At 43.1% G+C, this 20,837-nt stretch overlaps 1 protein-coding gene across 2 annotated transcripts in view; it reads left to right on the top strand.

Moving 5' to 3' along the window:
- Positions 1 to 20,837, top strand: part of nlgn4xa (neuroligin 4 X-linked a) — an 81,328-nt gene that overhangs the window by 30,650 nt on the left and 29,841 nt on the right. For both annotated transcript variants that reach the window (XM_031852380.1, XM_031852379.1), the window contains one exon: positions 1,065 to 1,217. In XM_031852380.1, the coding sequence (XP_031708240.1) occupies positions 1,065 to 1,217 (153 nt within the window). The remainder of the gene's footprint in view (positions 1 to 1,064; positions 1,218 to 20,837) is intronic.

Below are 20,837 nucleotides of genomic sequence, written 5' to 3'. Positions count from 1 at the left end.
TATATATATATATATATATATATATATATATATATATATATTTGGTTATTCACTGCAAGGTCTGTTCAACAGAGAGCACTATGATGTAAAACGTATTCTGGGATTCTTAATCTCTCTGTATTTGTGTGCTGTGCTGTGTAAAGGATCTGCACATATGTAATTGCTATTCATATCTTTCATTGTAGCCTTTTGGGTTAAGAATGGGTTTATGGTTTTCCAAACAGGAAACAAAAACGACATACATACCGTTAAATACCGTATGTACTATACTAGTGATTATTAACATATTAACAAACGACCAATGTGGTCTTATAGGGATTTGGAGGACTTGTTGTATTTAAGGGTATTCGCTAAAGGGTTGTCACACATTTTTGTTTTTGCTGCTGCAGTTACATTAGATTTGGCAGTCATCGTGACGCTAGCACTGCTGTCTACAGACACAAGGAATGTTACCCACCATCTATTCCTCATCAACTGCCGTGTCATTTAATTATTCTCTCACTTAGTTCAATTGATGGGTCATTTTATGTGTTGATTCAACAGTTAGGTTTTGTATTTACTATGTGTATGTGCTACCCCAATGTCTACTTTCAGGCTTTTTTGTATACGGTGTATAGAAGTGACAAGAAGAACTAAAACCAGATTGTGGCTTGGGGCCACTGTGCATGGGGCCCTTGATGGTTTGGGGGTAGTTGTTCTACTTCGCTAATCGATGCATGCATCTGTTTTGCTCTCCCTCTCTGCTGCTTTACCTGCATGGGGTTAATGCTGTTTATCTGAATTTCCTTACTTTAAAATGTAATGCCCAATAGAGATCCTCGAGTAATAGCAGCTCAACGTATGTTTGAGTAAATGTACTTAATTAGTTACTTTCCACTGCTGTCCTCGGATATCTAAAACGATATGAATGAGCTCTTCCTGTTGTCTATTTAAACTAAGATGGGCGTAGTGTAGCACGGACATTTTCCATTGTTTTTCAGAGGTACATTTTTTGGGGATATTCTTTGAATTTTTACATCAAATACAAAGTAAGATTTCATATCTTTTTATTTCTTTTTTGGCAGACATCCACGATGAGAATGGGTTAAAGCCAGTCATGGTTTACATCCATGGAGGCTCCTACATGGAGGGAACCGGCAACATGATCGACGGCAGCATCCTGGCCAGCTACGGGAACGTCATCGTCATCACAATCAACTACCGGCTCGGTGTTCTGGGTGAGTCCACCAATCCCAGGCTTTCATTACTGTGGAGAAGGCTGATTGAGTCAGAATGAGAGTTATTGATTAAATGAGTGATTCACCAGCTGGATGGTCTTTGTGTGAAGGAAAGATATGGTGGACGACATGTTGCTTTTTGGGTGTACATGCAGTGAGGGGGACAGTGGAAACCTTGTAAAGCTCTTTGATTAATCTTTGCTAACTTAAGTTAAACTGAAAACACATTAATGGTCTGTATGTCAAAATATATTTATCATTTCATTCTTACAGAGCAGATATATACTGCAGCAAATCAAGCAGATGAATTCACTCCGATGTTTGATGTATTCTTGATTGCTTGCATGGTTTGTGGGCTTTTGTGCTTCTCTCCCCTGGTGCTATTCAGCTGCTAGTGGCAGTGCAGGAGATAGTTTGCATTCTTTGCTTTATTTCAAATGGTTGTATTCAAACGCAGCCTCGATTGACCCTCAAAGCACAAAGTTGTGCCACACAAATGAAGTGAAGAGTCTTACATTTGTAGCGTTTTCAATTACTTTAATCACTCTGCAGCATCAAACATCCAGCAGCCTCAACATTTCCATGCCTGGAAAATTGATCCGTTGTGATGCGAGCCGGTATCTACACCACAGTGCTGTGCATCTTATTTTTGTCCCCTCTGTCAGATGAAAGTGGTTTCTGGATCACGCAGGAATACTTTATCTTGCCTTTGACGTAAAGGTTCGGCTTCTGAATGTCTGCTGCCCGAGAAAAAAATGTCGCAGTCTGAGAGGAGGCTGATGACATCAAATGTTCTGAGGGAAAGAGTTTTGAGATTCCAGCTGAAGGGAGCATAGCTGTGGCCGTTCTCTGGCAGAACATCAGGCCTCTTCTGATCAAAAGAGCATTTAAAAAGGATTCTCAGAAAGTTTATTTTGCCCATTCTAAGTGTAACCTCTAAATGATGTGGAAAACAAGCATATGAACCCATCTTTCTCTTTCTAAAGAGAGATATTTAGGAACACAGACGTAGCTGGGCAAAGCTTATTTCTGCTGTAAATCTGATGTAGGCTGCTAAAGAAGCATCTCTCACATGTCTGAAAAGTAAAGAAAGAGTGAGTCCTTAGCCACAAGCTAAAGAAGAAACCATTACACATGCTCCAGAATTGCAGTCACACTTCCCTGTGCAAGATGGAAGGCTGTACGGGAGGAAATAGCAGTCAGCTCAACAAAAAACTGAGCAGTTGATTCAAGAAAATATCACTTGAGTTTAGCATGAGCTGGGAACTTGTAGAAAGTTCTCACATTCTAACATGAATAGTGATGTGTGAGGCCTCTCCCAGGCCAACAGTGCCTGTTGGGAATTAAAAAGACTCATTTCCTACACAATAGCAGCACATATTCTACTGCTGATTCTCCCAGACAATCAGTTACCAACTAAACATCCTAAAGGTGAAGAAATCTAAGCTGAAACTTTCTACAGCATCCAAATGAAATGCAAAATAAGTCATTTGTTCATGGCCTCTAGTAAGACAACAAGCATTTGCCAATCTGCTGCACAGCTAAATGGAAATCATTTAGCTGTGCCTTCCAGAACTATTTTTTTTAATTATAATACATTGCTATGATAAAATGTGCAATGTGTAAGATCGGGCCGGAATATTAGTTAAAACATTCAAAAAAAAAGGAAGTGACATGAGCATGCTAACCAGCTAGCCGCGGCTGTCCTGTCCTGTAATACTTGATGATGGAACTGATGGATGGAAATGATGGCGTGTCTTACATACATATCAAAATAAACTTCTGTGTTCACAGGAGATGTACACTTTTTGCCGGTTACATGTTTAAAGTGTGTTTGCAAAATAACCTTACAATGTAGTATGACTTAGTTTTTAGTTTTACTTGCTTAGGTTTAGGCAACAAAAGTACTTGGATAGGCCCCAAGAGATTGTAGTAATGGTTATAAGTACGCTTGTTCTGTAGCTCAATAGACAATATGGACTGAAGTCATGCTATGAACGGAGGAAGGAAATAACTCTGGCTTCAGCTATTAGTGCATTTTACAACTTTAGGGACCTAATGAGGGCTATTCAAGTGTTACTACTGAGAAGTTGGTTAACCAGAAAAAAATGATCCACTGAGTTACAGCGTTCCCAATGTAAGTCTGTAAGTCTATTTTTTTTTTGGGCACCATAGCATTAGGTGACGTACCCGGAAACTGCAATTCCACTATTGGCCACTATGTAGAATTAGCTTCAAAGCCAGGCACTCTTCCTGAGCATCTGCATCATTTTGCGAAAATGCATATGAGTGGGTAAGAGGCTGAGAGATGAAACCACGCCCCCTTCCGTATAACGAAAGCCTCAATGCTGCGTCAACAAACACAACGGCTATAGTAGCATGGGGCACTACACTTGATGGATTTTCTGTTTATCAGACCACAAGTGAGACAAGAATTACCCTCTCCAGTTTGCTGTTCTACTCATTGTCTGTAACCAGTGTGACATTAACATGAAAACGTGGTGGAATTAGCACGCTAACGTTAGCTAGATAACTGTCCTGCCACTAAAGTCAAATGTAACAACTTCATCTACACACTCATCTTAGCATAGGAAAGCACATTGCTAACGCCAGATAATCAATCATTAACACTGATTTACCAGATTTCATAATGTGCTGAATGCTGATTTTTAAAATACATTTGTTAAGAAATGTCAATATTACCACCAGCATGGATGTGTTTCAACAAAGTACAGCTAATTAATTTAGTTTATAGTTTAAAAAACATCTAAGTGTGCAGTTACTCTTTAATAGCAATATAACTGTAGCATGTAGCGTTGTTCTGGTTTAAGCTGTGCATTTCTGTTTCTCTTCATTGTTTGCAGCTAGTTGATGTATCTGCTACATGGCTCATAAGAAGTGTCGAAGTGAAGCCACAGTACATCTGTACGCTCCTGCTACCATCGGCGCCACTCTGCTCTGCTTACCATTTGTTATAAGGCCGAGCTGTCTGCGCCAGTCACTATATTTAGTTTCCGGAGAGCCGGGGGGAAAAGGTGTTCTGAAAAAATGTGCACTGCAGAGAGGAAAAAAGAGGTGAAGAGAGAGAGAGAATGCAGATGAGGATAGAGGCAGAGACAGGAAGGGGAGTGGAACAGAAGGAGAGAAAAACCAGAGTGACAATGTAGAAGATGGGATCTTGTTAGGCTGCAGATTTTGATGTAAAAACACACCCGTCCCCAAATCACAAAGTGATTGTGGCTCTGACAGAAAAGAGTGTTCCATCTCCACTAATTGACACACAGTAGATTCACTCTGTGCGCTCATATACAATTCTTGTGTCAGTGCAGTCACTGGAGGGAAGCCATCTGTGTACAGAAAGGTGACAAAACACAAGACTGTAAGCCCCAAACAGCATTGAGCAGTGTGCTTCCAAACAGAACTAGACTCATTGGTGACTCTCTGGTCCCTTTGGTAGCTTGTTATATCTTAGCTTTTCTAGTTGCCATCATTTCTACCAATCATTATAATACTGTACTAACCTCACTCTGTAATTTTTTCCATAATGGCATGGCAACAAAAAAGAAGTTTACCATGAGGTAGAGGTACTGGTTCACACAAAGTACAGTCATCTGCAGCTCACAATTTATCTATCTTCTTTCTCCCTGACTCAGGGAGGCACTAGTTGTACATCAGCTGTAAAGGGGCCCTGTATCAAAATCTAGTTTTGCAGATGGCCTTGCCCACCATTGATGTCAGCGGACTTGGAATTTTTAACATAAGAAAAGTCGGGGAACAAATTTACGAGACATTGGTGTGGCAAAGATATTGTACAACACCAAGATTACCGACTTGCTCATCTAATTGCGGCAATGCTTGAGTGTGTAACAGAGCACTCCTCACACGGTGTCTGGAGGTTGCGGTTGGAATGATTCCAGCAGATACCTCCAGCCGCTGTGGGTAAGGTGCTAACATGCAGCACTGCCCCATCACAGTGGGAATACACTGGGATGAGGCGGACATGTTGTGCGGAGGGTCGACGGGCCCTACCCAAAGAGCAGCTTCCGACGGCGTCCGTGCTGGCGGGCTGATACATCAAGAAGGGGAGTGTAAATTGAGTGAGAGAAGTCATCAGACACTCGTCACCCTCCACCACTTCAACCTCACACACCCTGTTGGACAGCTGTATCGCTTACACTGTTTCCCTCAGCTCACTTTCCTCGGGTTGACTCAGGCACAACATGCACTACTATACCCGGTGCACGCATAGACGGATACAGCGAGGGTGGAGCCAGATAGAGTTACTTTCTCTTCCTGTTTATTTGCAGAATATTGTGGAACATCTATCTGGGGCTAAAATCAATATGCAAAAAAACTAAAATATGTCACCCTAAATATCGTTTACAAACAACTATGACCAAGGAAAATCAAGTCAACGACATGTACACACAGACAAGAGATCAGCTTGTCCTCTTCAAACTGCTGCATGATTCAGCAGCACTGTAAATAATCAGTTTAGCACCAGAAAGAGGTGTTATTTATTCCACCAACTGCAAGATGGATGTTCGAATCATCGGGTACAGGGTGGGATGGTTGTGAAAATATGGAAAAAAATTTTTTATTTGACTCAGACTTGGTCAATAACAATAATACGTTAAATTCTAATCGTCAAGATCAGTTTGATTTAGAGCATGAGATAATCCAAAGCAGTGTGCATTAAAGGATCGGTGGCCACAGAGAATGCTCCATTCTCATTGGCTGGAGGGTGTGTATTGATCTCTACTGCACAGCTGCAGCTAGTGATCACGTTCTATATTATAATTAATATATAGCTTATATACAATGTGAAACTGAAAATATTTTTTGTTGGAAACAGAATGCGGAAGGTTATGTTTAGGGACTGGCAGGACTTGGACGGCCATGCTCATGTGTCTAACACAGCAGAGACACCTGTCAGCAGTGCGCTGCCTAAAAAGTTCAGGTTCTCGTAGTCCTGATCTCTTGTACCCTACTACTGGTGCCTCTTAAATCTGGGAGACCAAGGAGTCTCCTACAAGGATATCTGTCCACGTTGCTACGTTTTTATCATATTGACAGAGAAAGTGCACACAAATTCACGAGGCATCATCAAAGATGACTCCCTGACAGGACGGCAGTGCACAAGCATTAGCATGCCCTTTCAAGTCCAGTGCATGCTATTAGGGACGGACAGTGAGGTAGCAGCATCGTCCACAGGGCCTAGGTTCCCCTCTTTTCAGCAAGATGGTCCACAGGTTGGAGCCAACACCATAGCTACAGTGGGTCATCTGCACGTACAGACTTTGGTTCCAACAATGCGGTGTGGGAGGTGCCAGGATGAGGTCTCTTGGATAACACTAAGTGCCATCTGGCTTCGGGAAGCTGTCACATGAGCCAGAGTGCCGGTGAGCTCCATTCTGCTGCACTGGGATCTGTCAGAGGCACATGGCACTCTCCATTTGCTCTGCCTCTAACCCCCCCAATGCTACAAACCAGTGGTAGAAAAAGGATAAAATCTGCAACCTCTACTCAGCTTACTCACCATTTTACTGTCTGATTCACTACAAGCACACCAGAGGCCCTTCAGACCAGAGATAGATTTGATCTCATTAAATCACATTTAATGGATGTAATGTCATGAATTACTTCAACAGCTTTGTGGTGCTAATACAAAAAGAGCTATCTTATGTTTCATGCTGCTAATAGGTATTTTAATATAATAAATAATAATAATTATGAATCATTAAAACTACTCTTTTCTATCAACTCTCTATCAAAGCTTGATGAATTCTTTATTGTGTTTTACTTTGCATATTATCAACACGTTAGGCAACAGCTGCTTACATCCACACTCAGCAGACCAGAGCAGCATTATATTTCATTTAGAGTTGTGTTTCCGTCCACATCATAAATGAAAGCCCAATATTCACATTGGCTCTATAGGTTCTCCTCTAGCAGCAGTTTTGGACTCAGGGATGAGTCTGCCCTGTGCAGACTTTAAATTAAATTACGTAAGTTGCTCTGACATCTAAAAATTGCTAAAGGTTTGTATCGGTATCAGATGCCGAGGGCCACTGACCATTTGGGAGTGAGAATGGGTTGGCTGGGCAGGTAGTGTACATCGGGTGTATCAGTGGGGGGATGTTGCTGATGAGAGGGGAGATAGCAGGCTGGAAAACCAACACGATGAGCTAAAAATAAAGAAAACGTAAAAAGGCTTCTTAGAGCTGATGGAAGCAGATTTGTTGATAATTGGGAGGGTGCACATGACCAGATAATGTGAAGGGAAATATTGTATGGACTTTTTTCAAAGCAGACATGTTGCCTTGTCAAACACAGATGTTTTTAATTGCTGCATCGAACTGGAATATTTGCTATAAAAGGAGCCAACGTCAGTGTTAATTACTTTGACCTGTGCTGTCACTCAATGACAGGTTATCAAGGCTATCAACAATCAGGTTACTTCCTGTTATCCTCCACAGCATCCATCTGTGTGTCTCCATGGACAGGTGGGTATACAGTATGTTGCAGCGGGCACAATTAGCCTTTACGTATACCAGCACAAGAAAAACCACTTGAGCGCACCTTCGACCGAGCTTTAGAATGTATATTTATACAGATCAAAGACTGTGGATGTTCTCCTTCATTTCATCTCTATACTGGATTCATATTAGAAAGAGATCATTTCAAGTCCAGAATGGAGAGGAGGAATGATGATAACAGGATAACTCTCTGGATGTCTGGATGTAAACTGTATGTATCGTTTTAAGATAGACTTGCGAAATCTGAACCTTTTAATAATCAGATCTCTCTCTCTGCGACCACTAAGAAACTTGCAGCAGGTAATGATGCTCGCCTGGTCACGCTGCTGCTGTTTGTAGCTTCATTTCGTGACGCTCCCATTGCAAAGAAATTCAATAGTACGCCGGAATCAGGAAAAAACACTTTGGTGGACACGTCCCCTTTCACTTTCAGACATAAAACACCAATTGAAAAACTAGGAAACTAATTAATAGGAAATGAAAATGTGAATTTTCAAAAAGGAGGAACTGAATCAGTGTTCATCCTAAGTATCGTGTTTCTGACATCTCATTCAGCCTTCCAAGGCCTGTCACAGCAAAACAGAGATTGATGGAAAATATGAAATGCTGTCGTGACACTGACACTGACAAGTTGAATGAAACGTTACTTTCCTGTGGTATCACTTTATGGCGCAGCACTGTTTGCTTAGTATGAGTCAGTGACCCTGAGAGGGAAATCTCTCACGAATAAGACAGATGGGATGAAGCTCTGAGAGACTGTCAAAGCGCTGCTCACCAATCAACTGGAACAACCTGGACTCTCTATAACCTCTGGGATTATTAAAGAAACAAGGCCTCGCCATCGGATGAAACCAATTCATAGGCAGAGAAAACCAATTAACAATTGATCATGGATAACTCTCATTGGATCTAGCTATGCAGGACAATGTCCAGAGGCTACAAAATATACATTTTGGGACATAGTAAATGCTAAAATGTAGTATGATGGTATTACAAGTAGAGAAGAGTTATACTGGTCAAACCAGACCAAGGAAGACTGTAGAAGCAAAACCCCCGAGTGTGTTAAAATGATACCTTTTGTTTTATCTGCTCCACCCGTGTGGCCAAAGAAAGTCCAGGACAGTCTTAGCTTGGTTATTTATCCCATATTTTTAAGAGACACATTCATCGTCACCTGCTCTCCATTATCTGTGTTGTTCTTTTCCCTTATGTTGTTCCACCTCATTCTATTCTAGTCTTAGTTAGTGGCCTCTCTAGTTGCCAGAGGGCTGGTACTCAGCCTCCCAGCAGCCTCCTCCTCCTCCATGACTCCTCCATCTCTGCAAGGACAGCTGCGGCTGGGAGGAGGTCATTACCAATCCAAAATCCCTCCCCCCTGGCGGTGGAGTGACAACAGCACGTGAGGAGCGAGAGGGAAATGTGCCGTCGAAGTACGACAATTGTCAGCGGCGGATATCCACTCCTGTCAGACGATGAGGTGATGCCTTCTGACGTGACACAGAAAGGCAGAAGGCTGCAGCTGCAGCTCAGAGCCTGCTGAAAGACAAAAAAAGGAAAACGAGTAAACATGCTCTTCATCTTGGCTGGCACACATGATGAGAGTGAGGGGAGGAGGGTGAGCAGAGTCATCTGCCGCCTTGGCAAACTAACAAGACAAATGGTGCTCTGTGTGTGCTTTTCACAATCTGCGCCACTGCCATGGTCTTGACTAATCAGCAGTGTCCACTGGCTCTTATTACGTCAGCCCCTCTCCTCCGCCTTCATGTCACACAGCATGACTCACATTGATTCAGGTAATGGGCTTAGAGAAATTGTTTAATACGCCTATTTGCTTTGTTTCTTAGCCTTTCTGAGAAATTAAGCCAACGTGGAAGTGCTGTCAACCTGCATTGTTTCTAATAGCCAGCAGGGGGCGACTCGTCTGGTTGCAAAAAGCAGTCCAATTGTATAGAAGTCTATGAGAAATGACTACTCCTCACTTGATTTATTACCTCAGTAAATATAAGTGTATGGTCTCAATGGTTGGTTAGCTTAGCTTCGCTAATAATCTGTTGGTTAAGCCTTTAAAGCGTCACAGCCCTTTTCTCAGCTTTTATTGTGATTCCAAAACTACTACAATGACATTCATGATGAAGTATTCTCTCCCAACCCTGCTGTCTGAAAATGTCTGGGTGAGATAGAAACAATTATTGGTTCAAAACAAAATGTGCTCTTGAGGAGTCAGTGTTGGCTGGGAAAACGTTGGGATTTCAAACATGCATTAGCTTTAGGAGCTGCTCTCTATACAGACGGTCATCTGCAGAATACAACAGATGCACTGGAGGGATTTGCGAGGCAGATGGTTTTTCCCTGCGAGGAGATGGATGTCCCGGTTAGCCTCAACCCGCCACATGGACACGGCTGTGCCGCGGTTAATAACAGCTGATAAAAATAATAATAATAACAGCGCCAATAGCAACCCTTCATTCCCCCCAGAGTGTGATATACTTTCCTTTGAGTAAGTCATGTTATAAGCAAAAGGATACTCAAGAAAATTGCTTAATTGGAATGAATTTTCAGCAATTATAGTTGCTGAGATGGCGGACTCATTTTGCCTGAAATGAAAAGCAGCGCAGCAGGTCTCGAGGATAATGAAAGGGAACAGGAAATGGCACATCAAATGGATGCTTTGACAAAACAAAACACGAAAAAAATAGATCCAGAACATCTAAATCAGAGATGGCTAAGTGGAGCAGAATGACATTAGCTTTTAATCTGTGACAGCAGAGTGTGTGTGTGTGTGTGTCTGTGTGTGTGTGTGTGTTGGGAGGTTGATTTGTTATTCTGGAGCTTACAGAGCTGGTGTCTTCATTGGCTTAGCAGTTACAGTCACTCATGGAACATCAGCATGGTTCATTTCCCCCCACTGCCTCTTGGGAGTGCATGAGACACTTCCTGCGGCCCCCACCACACTGCAGGTCAATCATCACTTTGAAATGGGAAATATAAAATTTCATAAAGATGCCCATATGCCATTTCCTCCAAATTGTATTTGATGTGTTTTTTCACATAATGGTCCACTTACGTCGTACTGTAGCCAGCACACAGTCGGTAAGTGCCTGCCATTGCTATAAGTGGACCAATTTGTAGCACGGTTGGCCTCTAACTGTGCCATCGTTACTGCACTTCTGATCTGCGCAATATAGTGTAAAAACTAATAGTTTGTAACAATAAATACAACACATTTAATAACTCCAATGAACAAAGTCCAAATACATGAGGCGTATGCGTATATCTGACATAATCAAGGACGTTTCTACAAGACCCCAGATTACTAGAATAAATGAAAAAAATAGTTTTTAATGTTAATTATTTATTAACATATTCATGCAATGGCCATACATGATCAACATAGCATTACTTAGGTACGGTTAGGTAAAGCGAGTCAAAGGTGTTACTGATGCACACATCAGTGTGGGGATGTTAAGCAGGTGTAACATTTGTCATGTTCACCACCTTAGTGTCTGCATGCTAATATTTGCTAATAAGCACTAAACACAGCCTCATACAGTAGATGCAGAATGATGAAACAGGCAGTTGCATTGCAGGATTGACATACCGCTGTGTTTATTCTTTTGGTTATTGTTTTGCAGCAGACATCTTTGTGGTTCAGTTAGGCTTCATTTCCAAAGATTGATTGACATCTCTGATAGCAACAGCTTCTTCTGCTGTCCCCCACGGGGAGTTAACAGGAACAACAATTCCAAATTAGAAATGAGTTATAATAAGTTATTGATTGCATTAAATCAGACAATGCGCAGGCAATTTTGTCATATCCCCTCATTTGTTGTCTAGACGTTATAGTTGTTTAGCCTCTTTTTCTTGTTGTTTTGTGTCTCTTTGTAGTTGGTACACATCTGTCGTTGGGTTTGTGTCATTTTGTAAATGTTTTTATCTTTTAGCAGTTTTTTTGTCTGTGGTTGTTTCTCTCCTTTTCATAGTCGTGAGTCACTTTGTGTCTCTTTGTAGATGCTTTGGTCTCTATGTCGTCCTTTGTGTCTCTTGGTTGTCGTTTTATGTTTCTTTGTGGTCGTTCCCTGTCCTTCCCTGGGCGGCACGTGTCTCTTTGAGTGACATTTTTTAGGTGAAGGACCAGGGGCCCCTGAGACTGTGAGCCCCTGGGCCTGTCCCCGGAAGGCCTGTTCAGTAATCCATCAATGTGTTACTAGAGGGACAAACAATATGTTTTGTAGTTTAACTTGCAGGACTTATTAGAATTACTATTCTGTTTAGGGTCCAAAAAAAAGAGTTGAATCTATAATTCACAAACATCACAGTCCTCTAAATGTGATGTCATGCTGCTTTGCTGTGCTTTCATTTCATCAGAGAGAGAGATTGCATATTTTCAGTATTTAGTTATTTTGTGTCACCATTTAGCCATTATCTAGACATAACATCTGATATGTCACATAAGCATTGTATTGTCAAAGCACATTCATCTGCACAGTTTAAGATGTCACTGAGCCTGGGTCCTGGAAGCAGAGAGACAACTGAGGTAACAGCCATAATGTGAACCGCGATCAGAGTTGGAGAGAGACGACTGGCTTGACAGCTTTGTTCCAGATGACTCAAAAGGTGTCTGTGAACAACTGTCATTGTGAAGTTTAAAATCACACTTGCTGGCTGTTATGGCTGAAGAGCAGGGTGTTTGCACAAAGGCTGAGTATGCCTTCATTCAACTGCTGCAGACAGTTAGTACATCAAAGACAGCGCTTCCTTACACTCGCAGAAGGGCAAAAGCTGCCGTCAGAGGATATTACTGACTTCTCTGCATAGGCTGGCATATCTTGAATTGGAGTGAAAGAGGTATTGAAATAAGCAGGCTGTTCTCATACAGCATTTGTTGCTCTACCTTCAAAAAAATGAATGTGCTGTAATTGTTAGATATCCCACAAAATCAATTTGTATGTAAGCCACATAATCATAAATCAGGAAGTATAAACGACTTAGGGCAGGTAGGTGAGACGGGTGGGTCAAACATTTTTGAAAAACGCACAAATAATGAGCAACTTTTTCATAAGATAAGATACAAGTCGAGGATATGTTGAGATACGCGAGGTAAAAGGGTAAAAGATGAGGATGGGCATTCTTTCTCATAGTTTAGAGATTAGATGGTCAACCAGTGTACTGCGCATATTCTAGTCATACAACGGCATTAGTGGTAGTCGAAACATACGTTTAAAACAGTTGTCGTGACATCCATGCTCTTGGTTATGGGTGGTGTTCTTCCTGTGGGCAGATAATTTGTTAAGTGAGAGACCATAATGTGAGTGGGGTCATTAGCATCAGCTGCAGGAGTTAGCATGGCTAGGGATCTAACAACAGCTTTCCACAAGCTGAAGGATAAAGAAATAATCACTAATTTCTAAATGATCATTCAGTGGCATCGGTTCTCTCCAATTGGCTGGATATTGGAGAGCAGGTCAAAATTGAGAGAGAATGGAAGGAATGAGACAGGGATCAATCCACTGGCAATAAGCAAATTGTCCTGATTGAAATATTTTGTCAATGAAGTGAGCAAACAAATAATTAATTCTGGGGATAAACTAAACACAGACGGATGGTTGAAGACGTTTTACTTACTGCTGAATCAATTCTATTTACAGACAACAGTACCTCTACATGGATATCATAATTATCTAATTATTTCAACTAATAAGGGTTTTCTCCTGCTAATCAATATTTTAGAAATCAGATTGGGATTCACTCCTCCAGGCCACAGACAGCAGCCGTTTGTTGGAAAAGCTGTGGTAAATGTAGCCAGAAGTAACACAATCAGTGACCCCCAGGTGCACACCCACAGAAACCTCATGAGCCAACAGAAGAGATCACTCTCCAGCTCCATCCATCTGGAAGCCCCTGCAAACGACTAGGTCCTAGCCAGAACTGAATTGAGGGTTAAGAGGTACAGTTTTTGTTCCTGTAAGACTGCATGAAAAGCAACGCTGCCTTGGCTCAGGCCTGTACAAATTCAATCTTACATAATATTCCCGGGTTCACTACAGAACAGCAGACCACCAGAATGCATCAAGCACCCCGCCAGGCGCTGCTCCACCAAAGAACAGTGGGCTCATTTGCATGATATCTTTGGGGCAGAGTGCTCCCCAGATGCATAGCTGATTAAAGAGTGATGTCGCTCAACAACTTGAGGGCAGAGAAAGAGAAGAGTGAGATGGGACCGAACACCAAGCTGGCCAACGCTGCTTTGATGTTCTGAAGACACAAGCTTGGAGGTGGCAGCTGCTGCTTCTCTACCTAATTAACCCGTGTGAATCCTCATGAATGTGCATGAATATGGACTCCTATACTCATATAACCCAGGTTCTCAAGTCTGTAATAGTCACATTTTTTCCCACCTCCCTTTTTTGACAATAGGCATCAATGAATTTAACTGCAACCCAACTTCTGTCAAATGCACTTGTTCTCTTCAACTTTCAACTCCTATGAGTTCCGGATGACTGCCTATCACTGTATGAAATACTTACATTTCCAGCATTTGTATTGCAATCAACTCTAGTTCTAAGGAGAAGGAGCCCACTTCTAGACTCTATGGATAATACTCTCCTCCAATCACAAGCATGCATTTGGCCACTGAAAATATAATATGTGCAGACTCCACAGTATATAAGGCAGCTCGCACTGATGTCTGCCATTCGACACCGGAGACAGCAGAGTAGCAGCGACATGGCCCCTTTAGTAGTGGGCTCCGCCTGTGCTCATAGAACTAGGGTTACAATATCCTTCTCTTAAACGCTTACAGACATCGAATGCACACCCTGCCTTGAAATAGAGTCATTGCCTAACCCTGTAGGGGTCAAAAGGCAAGCAGCAGACACCCTGCACACCACATTCACCAGTTCATCAAGGAGGACATGGACATGTAAGTGTGTCATGCTCAGAGGGTGAAGACGGGGTCAGTTGCAACACAATCGACACCCCACCCTTTTCCCCAGCCCTGTGTCCAGTGTGTACAGAGCACAGTGGGAGGGTCTCTTCAGGCCTGCTTACAAGCTTTGTGAGATGCACTCACAAAGCCATCCCACCAGGCGTTTCTTTGATACGGCTTTGTAGAGCACATGAACAGCTGTTCAGTGTGTCTGTTGGGGGCCGTACTTTCGATATAACATGGCGAAGCATGGCACTGTGCAAAGTGGATCTACCTTGCTGTCCCTGGCATTGGGGTGAAGACTAAAAGCATCCAGCGTTATAGCCCCCTACGTGAAATAACTCTTTAACTTCTGGCGACAGTTAGTTCACACACTCTCTTAGCTGAGGTCAGTGCTGCCTTAAACCACGGCTTCAGAGAGGAGCGCTCCAGAGGCTCAAAGGGAACCTTCACCAAAGCCTGAATTACCAATGGCAGTTCCCACTGTGGGAAGGAGACACTTATCGCCGGGTATTGACCCCTTACAAGAACTGCTTCCGGTCTGTCCCCAGCACTCTTGTGACAGGAAGAAATGGCTGCTGCATACACATGACCAGCGGCATGAGACAGCCCTCAATCCACCAAAGAGAGCAAAATAAACTCCTTTCCCCACATCAGCGTTGGAACTCCGACCACTTTGCCTTGCAGCAATCCCTCTCTTGTATTTTCTATTGATTTCATACATGCATCATTTAAGGCAAGAATATTTGTACAGTTTTTGTGCTTCACTTCCCAACATCATACTGAATGTTTTATGTAATTTGGAGATTATGTAACGGGTTGTATATGGACCCAAATGCAACACACAGGATTCCAGAGATCTTTGGCTTTTATTACCAACTTCAAATATAGCAGGCAGAGTTCAAACAGGGTCAGGATCAGAAGGCTGGTGGGTTTACCGGGAGTCAGGCAAGGCGGGTAGAACAGGGGCAGGCAGGATCGGTAACAGGAGATCAGTCCGTGAGAGTGTGCTGGAGAGTCTGGCATGGAACCAAAGAACAATCTGGCAAATGTGTCTGGGAGGCAGGAGTCTATATAGGGGCTTGATTACTGATCAGAGGCAGGTGAGTGAACAGGTGAAGGGAGTTTAGACTGATGAGGAGGGAGTGACTGACAAGAAGAGTGAGGAGGGTGTGGAGCTGAACTGTGACAGATTATCTTGAAATTTGAATGTGAACATCTAGATGAGTTCTTATTGCTATTGATTTCAGAGGCCTTTCTTTCGTCATTTACATCTCCATTGGACTCTATGTTCATGCTGATTGTCCCTACACACTAATTATCTAATTATAGTCTTGCTCAAGGACGTAACATGTGGACGAGGGAGCCAACATTACTAGTAGTAGCCGAAGTCAGTTGATTCATAGGATTTAAAACAAAAGGATGGCATTAATTTGAGTTTCAGAACATTAACAGTAACTTAGGAGGACATTATATTTAAACCTAAAAATAGCCTGTCACCTGATGTCCCACAATAGCTGGATTCTTCCCATATGACTGAGATGCTGCGCCTGGTATGAGTGATGTCCTGTTCTCTCTCAGCACCCAGAGGAGATCACCTGTCACACCGCTGCTCTTCACTGCATTCATGTGTGATAATTACAAAAAGCAGCCAGTAGAGCTCTGCGAAAATGCATTTAAGTCGTCCCGGGTCAATATGCAATGTTCGAGAAAAGCTTCATATTCTTTGTCATAGCGGTGGTCACTATGACAACTTCAATGCGTTAAAAGAAGCAGGTCGCTCCTTTCTGACAATTAAGATCCATTATTTCAGAGTGCATTAAATCAGTCTGAAAAGGTTTCCTGGGGCAAAGACTACAAGTAATGCCGGTGCACGGTGGCAACTGTTTCAACATGTTTTACATATTCCAATAATAAAGCATTCATCAATTTTCATGGTAGCGGGTTGTGGAAGATGCTGCATCAAGCTGTTTACGTCCCTGTCAGCTTCCCTGTAGGAGCTGCTGCCTGGTGGAGTTCTTAACAAAGAGGATTAGCAGCTGCTTTGACATGCTCGTACGGCTGCTCGGTATTGATTACTTATATGATTTCTCACTGCTTCGTGACCCACTTCTGTCAACTTGGCACGATGGTCGAGGTGATGGAACACAGCCCAAAGACAACAACGCTCCGTCATCAGGAGTCCATTTGATGTGTAATCACAGATATTGATTGTTTGTTATATAGAATTTCTCCCCTCACCCTCCACATACAGCTGTCAGAGCTTCAACACGACATGGCTGCAATTGGATTTGGGTTCTCAAGAACTGTTCAGGCGCTGTTAAAACGGCTCTGTGGCTCGACACGACCAATAAATGTGGGCTAATGCTTGGTTGAGCAGAATGTCTGCTGGCGCTCTGTTCCGCCTTGTTTTGCTGAGGAGATCAGTTTTCTCATCTCCCTCGATTGATTTTCTGAAGTTAGAATGAACATCAGAACAACTAAAGCATTGTATGGTGGAGTTTGACAGTATAGATACTGGCTGGATAAACACCAGCTGTGCTGGGCCTTTATCTGAGAAGTCAGCCAACATGGCTATTTTTTGTTTCCTCCTGATCTCTGTTGGTCTGCCTCTGCCCTCCAGACAGTCTTTATCGTATTATTCTACAGAAAGCCTTCTTCCCCCCATGTCTCTCTGAGACCTATTTGTTCTTCTTCTCTCTGCCTGAGACTACTCTACAGTAGTGTGGTAAGGTCGCAATATGTAGGCATCCCTCTATGGAAGATCATTGCTGTCAGAAAAAGTACAATAATACTGTAAATGTTAAGATTGCAAAAAACAATTACATGTAGATGAAAATGAAAAGTGATTATCACAAATAAAGTTCGTAGAAGTTTATAGATGATTTACAAAGTATTTACTTACCATTTAATTACAAGATATTATCATCATCAGTTGTAACTTTATAATAGTGTACCAAATAATGTTTATAGACGGTTTACAAACCAATCATTCAGAAAATATTATAAGTATCTGGGTCCATGTGCTCCATGTTAAATGATTTTACCAGTGATTAATGATGGTTATTATGAAGTGTTACCAATAACCACAGCTGCAACGTGTGGTGTCTTCAGAGTTCCTCCCTGGCTGTGAGCAGAGACGTGGCCATTGTCAGCGGGCTGCTTCACGTGCGTCTGGCTGCTCTGTGGATGTTGACCTGCTAGACCTTAATGGATTTGATAACCCAGCTTTAGGAGGACAGATGGTATGCGGTGAGTTGACGGGAGTGCAAAGTGCGTGTGTGTGTGTGTGTGTGTGTGTGTGTGTGTGTGTGTGTGTGTAAGGGCAGCTGATGAACAAGGGGATTTAATGACTTGTGACCCAGATCTAGCCTGAGCAGTGATGTGTGTCCGGCGTTCAGTGGTGTAGTCAGGTTTCACTGTGGATGTGCATGTGAGTGTATTTCCACAAGCACTACAGTATGTATACACACTCTATTATCTGCTTTTACTGCACAAATCCGCAAACATCCCTGTGTTTTCAGTATTATGGAAACTCTGCAAGCCAGCAAAGAATAGCAGGGACTATAGGGACCTGTTGGCAGTGTGTGTTGGAGCTCCTCCCCCTCCATCACTGTCACCCAGCTGTCCCCCACCTGGACGAGCTGTCACTCCGATGGAGATTCCCCCCCCCCTAACCCTTCAGCCCCCCATTATTTCCCTCCGTCCCGCCTGTCCTCCCCGCGCTCCTCGCCACAGTCAGTGGATTTGCCGCACGCAGGCTTGATACCTGTGACAGCTCTGTCACACATCATACACCCCTGCCGAGGAGTCCGAGGAGGGGCCCGGCACAGCTGGGGTCAAAACAGAAAGCTTGTTAAGCCTCACTGCCAAGTCCACTGTCGATGCCGCAGCCTCAAATTTCTGCCGATTTCCTTCTTTGCTGCCATTTTCCCCAAGTGTCAAGTGTCGAGATGACAGCGAATGAACAGCACGGTAGTGCAAGAAATTGTGTAATCCTAAGAAGTTAAAGCATCAATACCAGAAAGGAAAAATGATGTTGACTTGCAGTCAATCTTTCCTTGAGATTGGAAAATGAAAATGGTCAATTTAAAGAGAAGTTTCACCGTTATGTGGAATTAAACTTAAATGTGTTATGCATTCAGATAAGTTGGAGAAAGAAAGAGAGGAAAAGGGAATGTCAGGAATAATACAATCGAAGGATGGCAATGAAGAAAAAAGAGAGAAAGTGCAGAAAGAAGATTAAAAAAAATAAAGTGAGGATCGACAGAAGGACAGGAAGGAGGAGAAAGAGAGGTCAGGATCCTCATTCTCTTCTTTTGTTATTTCAAATCATATGAAGAAGGAATGACTGAAGAAAGGATGAGGATCAGTACGTAGTAGAAAGACCTTCAGCCACATTCCCACTTCAAACCCGTTCATTGACATTCTCTACCTGTCCACCAGATGTCCTCAGACTTCTGCCTCAGTCACCTGACTCCCTCACCAGCTCACCTAGCCGGTTTCCACTTTCCCTCATCAGCCCTGCAGCATATAACCACATTACCGGTGCATGTACCACCTACCTGTTCCTGTACCACCTGTACCTGTACCACCTGTACACTTTCAATGATTGAAAGTGTAAAGAAAGGACAAAAGGAAATAATGAGTAATAATACGAAAAAATATTATATAATGATACATATATGAAAAATATGGCTTGGTGAGGATGTCAAGAAGCTTCCAGGTGTTGCAGATGGAGCCGGTGCCGCCACACTAGTTCCTCTCCATCATGTATCCTGGAAAAAAAAGGACAAAGAAAGAAGAAATAATAGGAAGGAAGGACAGAGGAAGCAAGGTAGGGATTTGGGAGGGTAGAGAGGAAGGATAAAAAGTAAGAAGTAGAAGATAAATAAACAGAAGAAAAATCTTATCTCATGTTAAAACGTGAAATATGCTATGAGAATCAAAAGCTGTAGTGTAATATACATCTCTAAATGTACTTGGTTACTTCCCACCTCTGATGTGTGTGCAGTTCAGACTTCCATTTGAATTCATTATCGCTATTAATTCATCTGCATCCTCATCACAGAGGCTCCTTCAGACATACAGAATGCCAACATACATTGGTGCAGTAATAATCAAATCATTGGAAATCGCCTCCTCGTCCTTGCACGAGTATCCTGAAGGTCGGCTTTAATCCGCCGGTATGACTAAGTGACTCCTTCACCCTGTTTAAAAAGCCGGTTTCCCGGGGGCCATCATGCAAAGAAACATCTCCATGTTTCATTTTGGAAACTTATTCCTCTCCATGTGCCCTCATCCCGTCCTCTGCCGAATGCAGATCTGCTATGGCTGGCTAGGTTTCAGGAGCAATTTGGAAAACTAAGAGGAGGCTGACATCCCCACTCAACTCAGCCGAGTGACGGGAGGTTGAGAGTGGGTGAGTGTTGGGGGGGGGGGGGGGGAGAGAAAAGATGGAATATTTTAGAGGGGAAAACACCCCGTTGCCCTTTTTTTTCCCCCCAGACACGTGGGTGCCCATTTGATTCGTCCTCTCTGGCTGTTTGGAGTGAGCTTTGTCAGAGGGTCCGTTATCGGGTCCGTTATCGGGCCCGTCAGTCTCCTTACACCCCGTGTGCGAGTGTGCACCGTCACCTGGGTCGGCCGGCCATGATGAGGCTTTAATGATGTGGGTGTCGGAGACGCAGCAGCTGCGCCTCGTGCCCGCCGTCACGGATGGAAAAGTAGCCCTGACTCGGACTGACACGCGGTCTGACTTTGACGACTGCGCTGACATTTAGGAAGTGACAAACACTCGGGGAGTCACAAGCCTCGGGATCTCACCATCACGCCCCACGCTGGAATGTGACAAAACGAGATCGCGGCTCGTTTTTTTTCCGAGGTGATCCGACCGGGTTTGTGCTCGTTAGCAGCGATACTGAACTGTGGGTTTTATACCGCGTCCCATGCTGTGCTAGAACAGTGCCGGTTACTAACCAATTATTCCCACTGTGACACTCCTGCTCTCTGCTGCCATGTTCCCTCATAATCACCCTCATAATCCAATGCATTTAAATGCTTTTGGTAGTAAAATGAGACTGAGAATCTACAATGTTCTACATGAACAGGAAACGGAGAACACGGTGCATGTTGGAGTTCGTGCACGATTACTGG

This window comes from Anarrhichthys ocellatus, unplaced genomic scaffold (genome assembly GCF_004355925.1).
Source record: "Anarrhichthys ocellatus isolate YVR2014 unplaced genomic scaffold, GSC_Weel_1.0 scaffold12, whole genome shotgun sequence".
NCBI classification, from domain to species: domain Eukaryota; kingdom Metazoa; phylum Chordata; class Actinopteri; order Perciformes; family Anarhichadidae; genus Anarrhichthys; species Anarrhichthys ocellatus.
The sequence above is the reverse complement of the archived record's forward strand: the minus strand, read 5'-3'. Positions and strand labels throughout refer to the sequence as shown.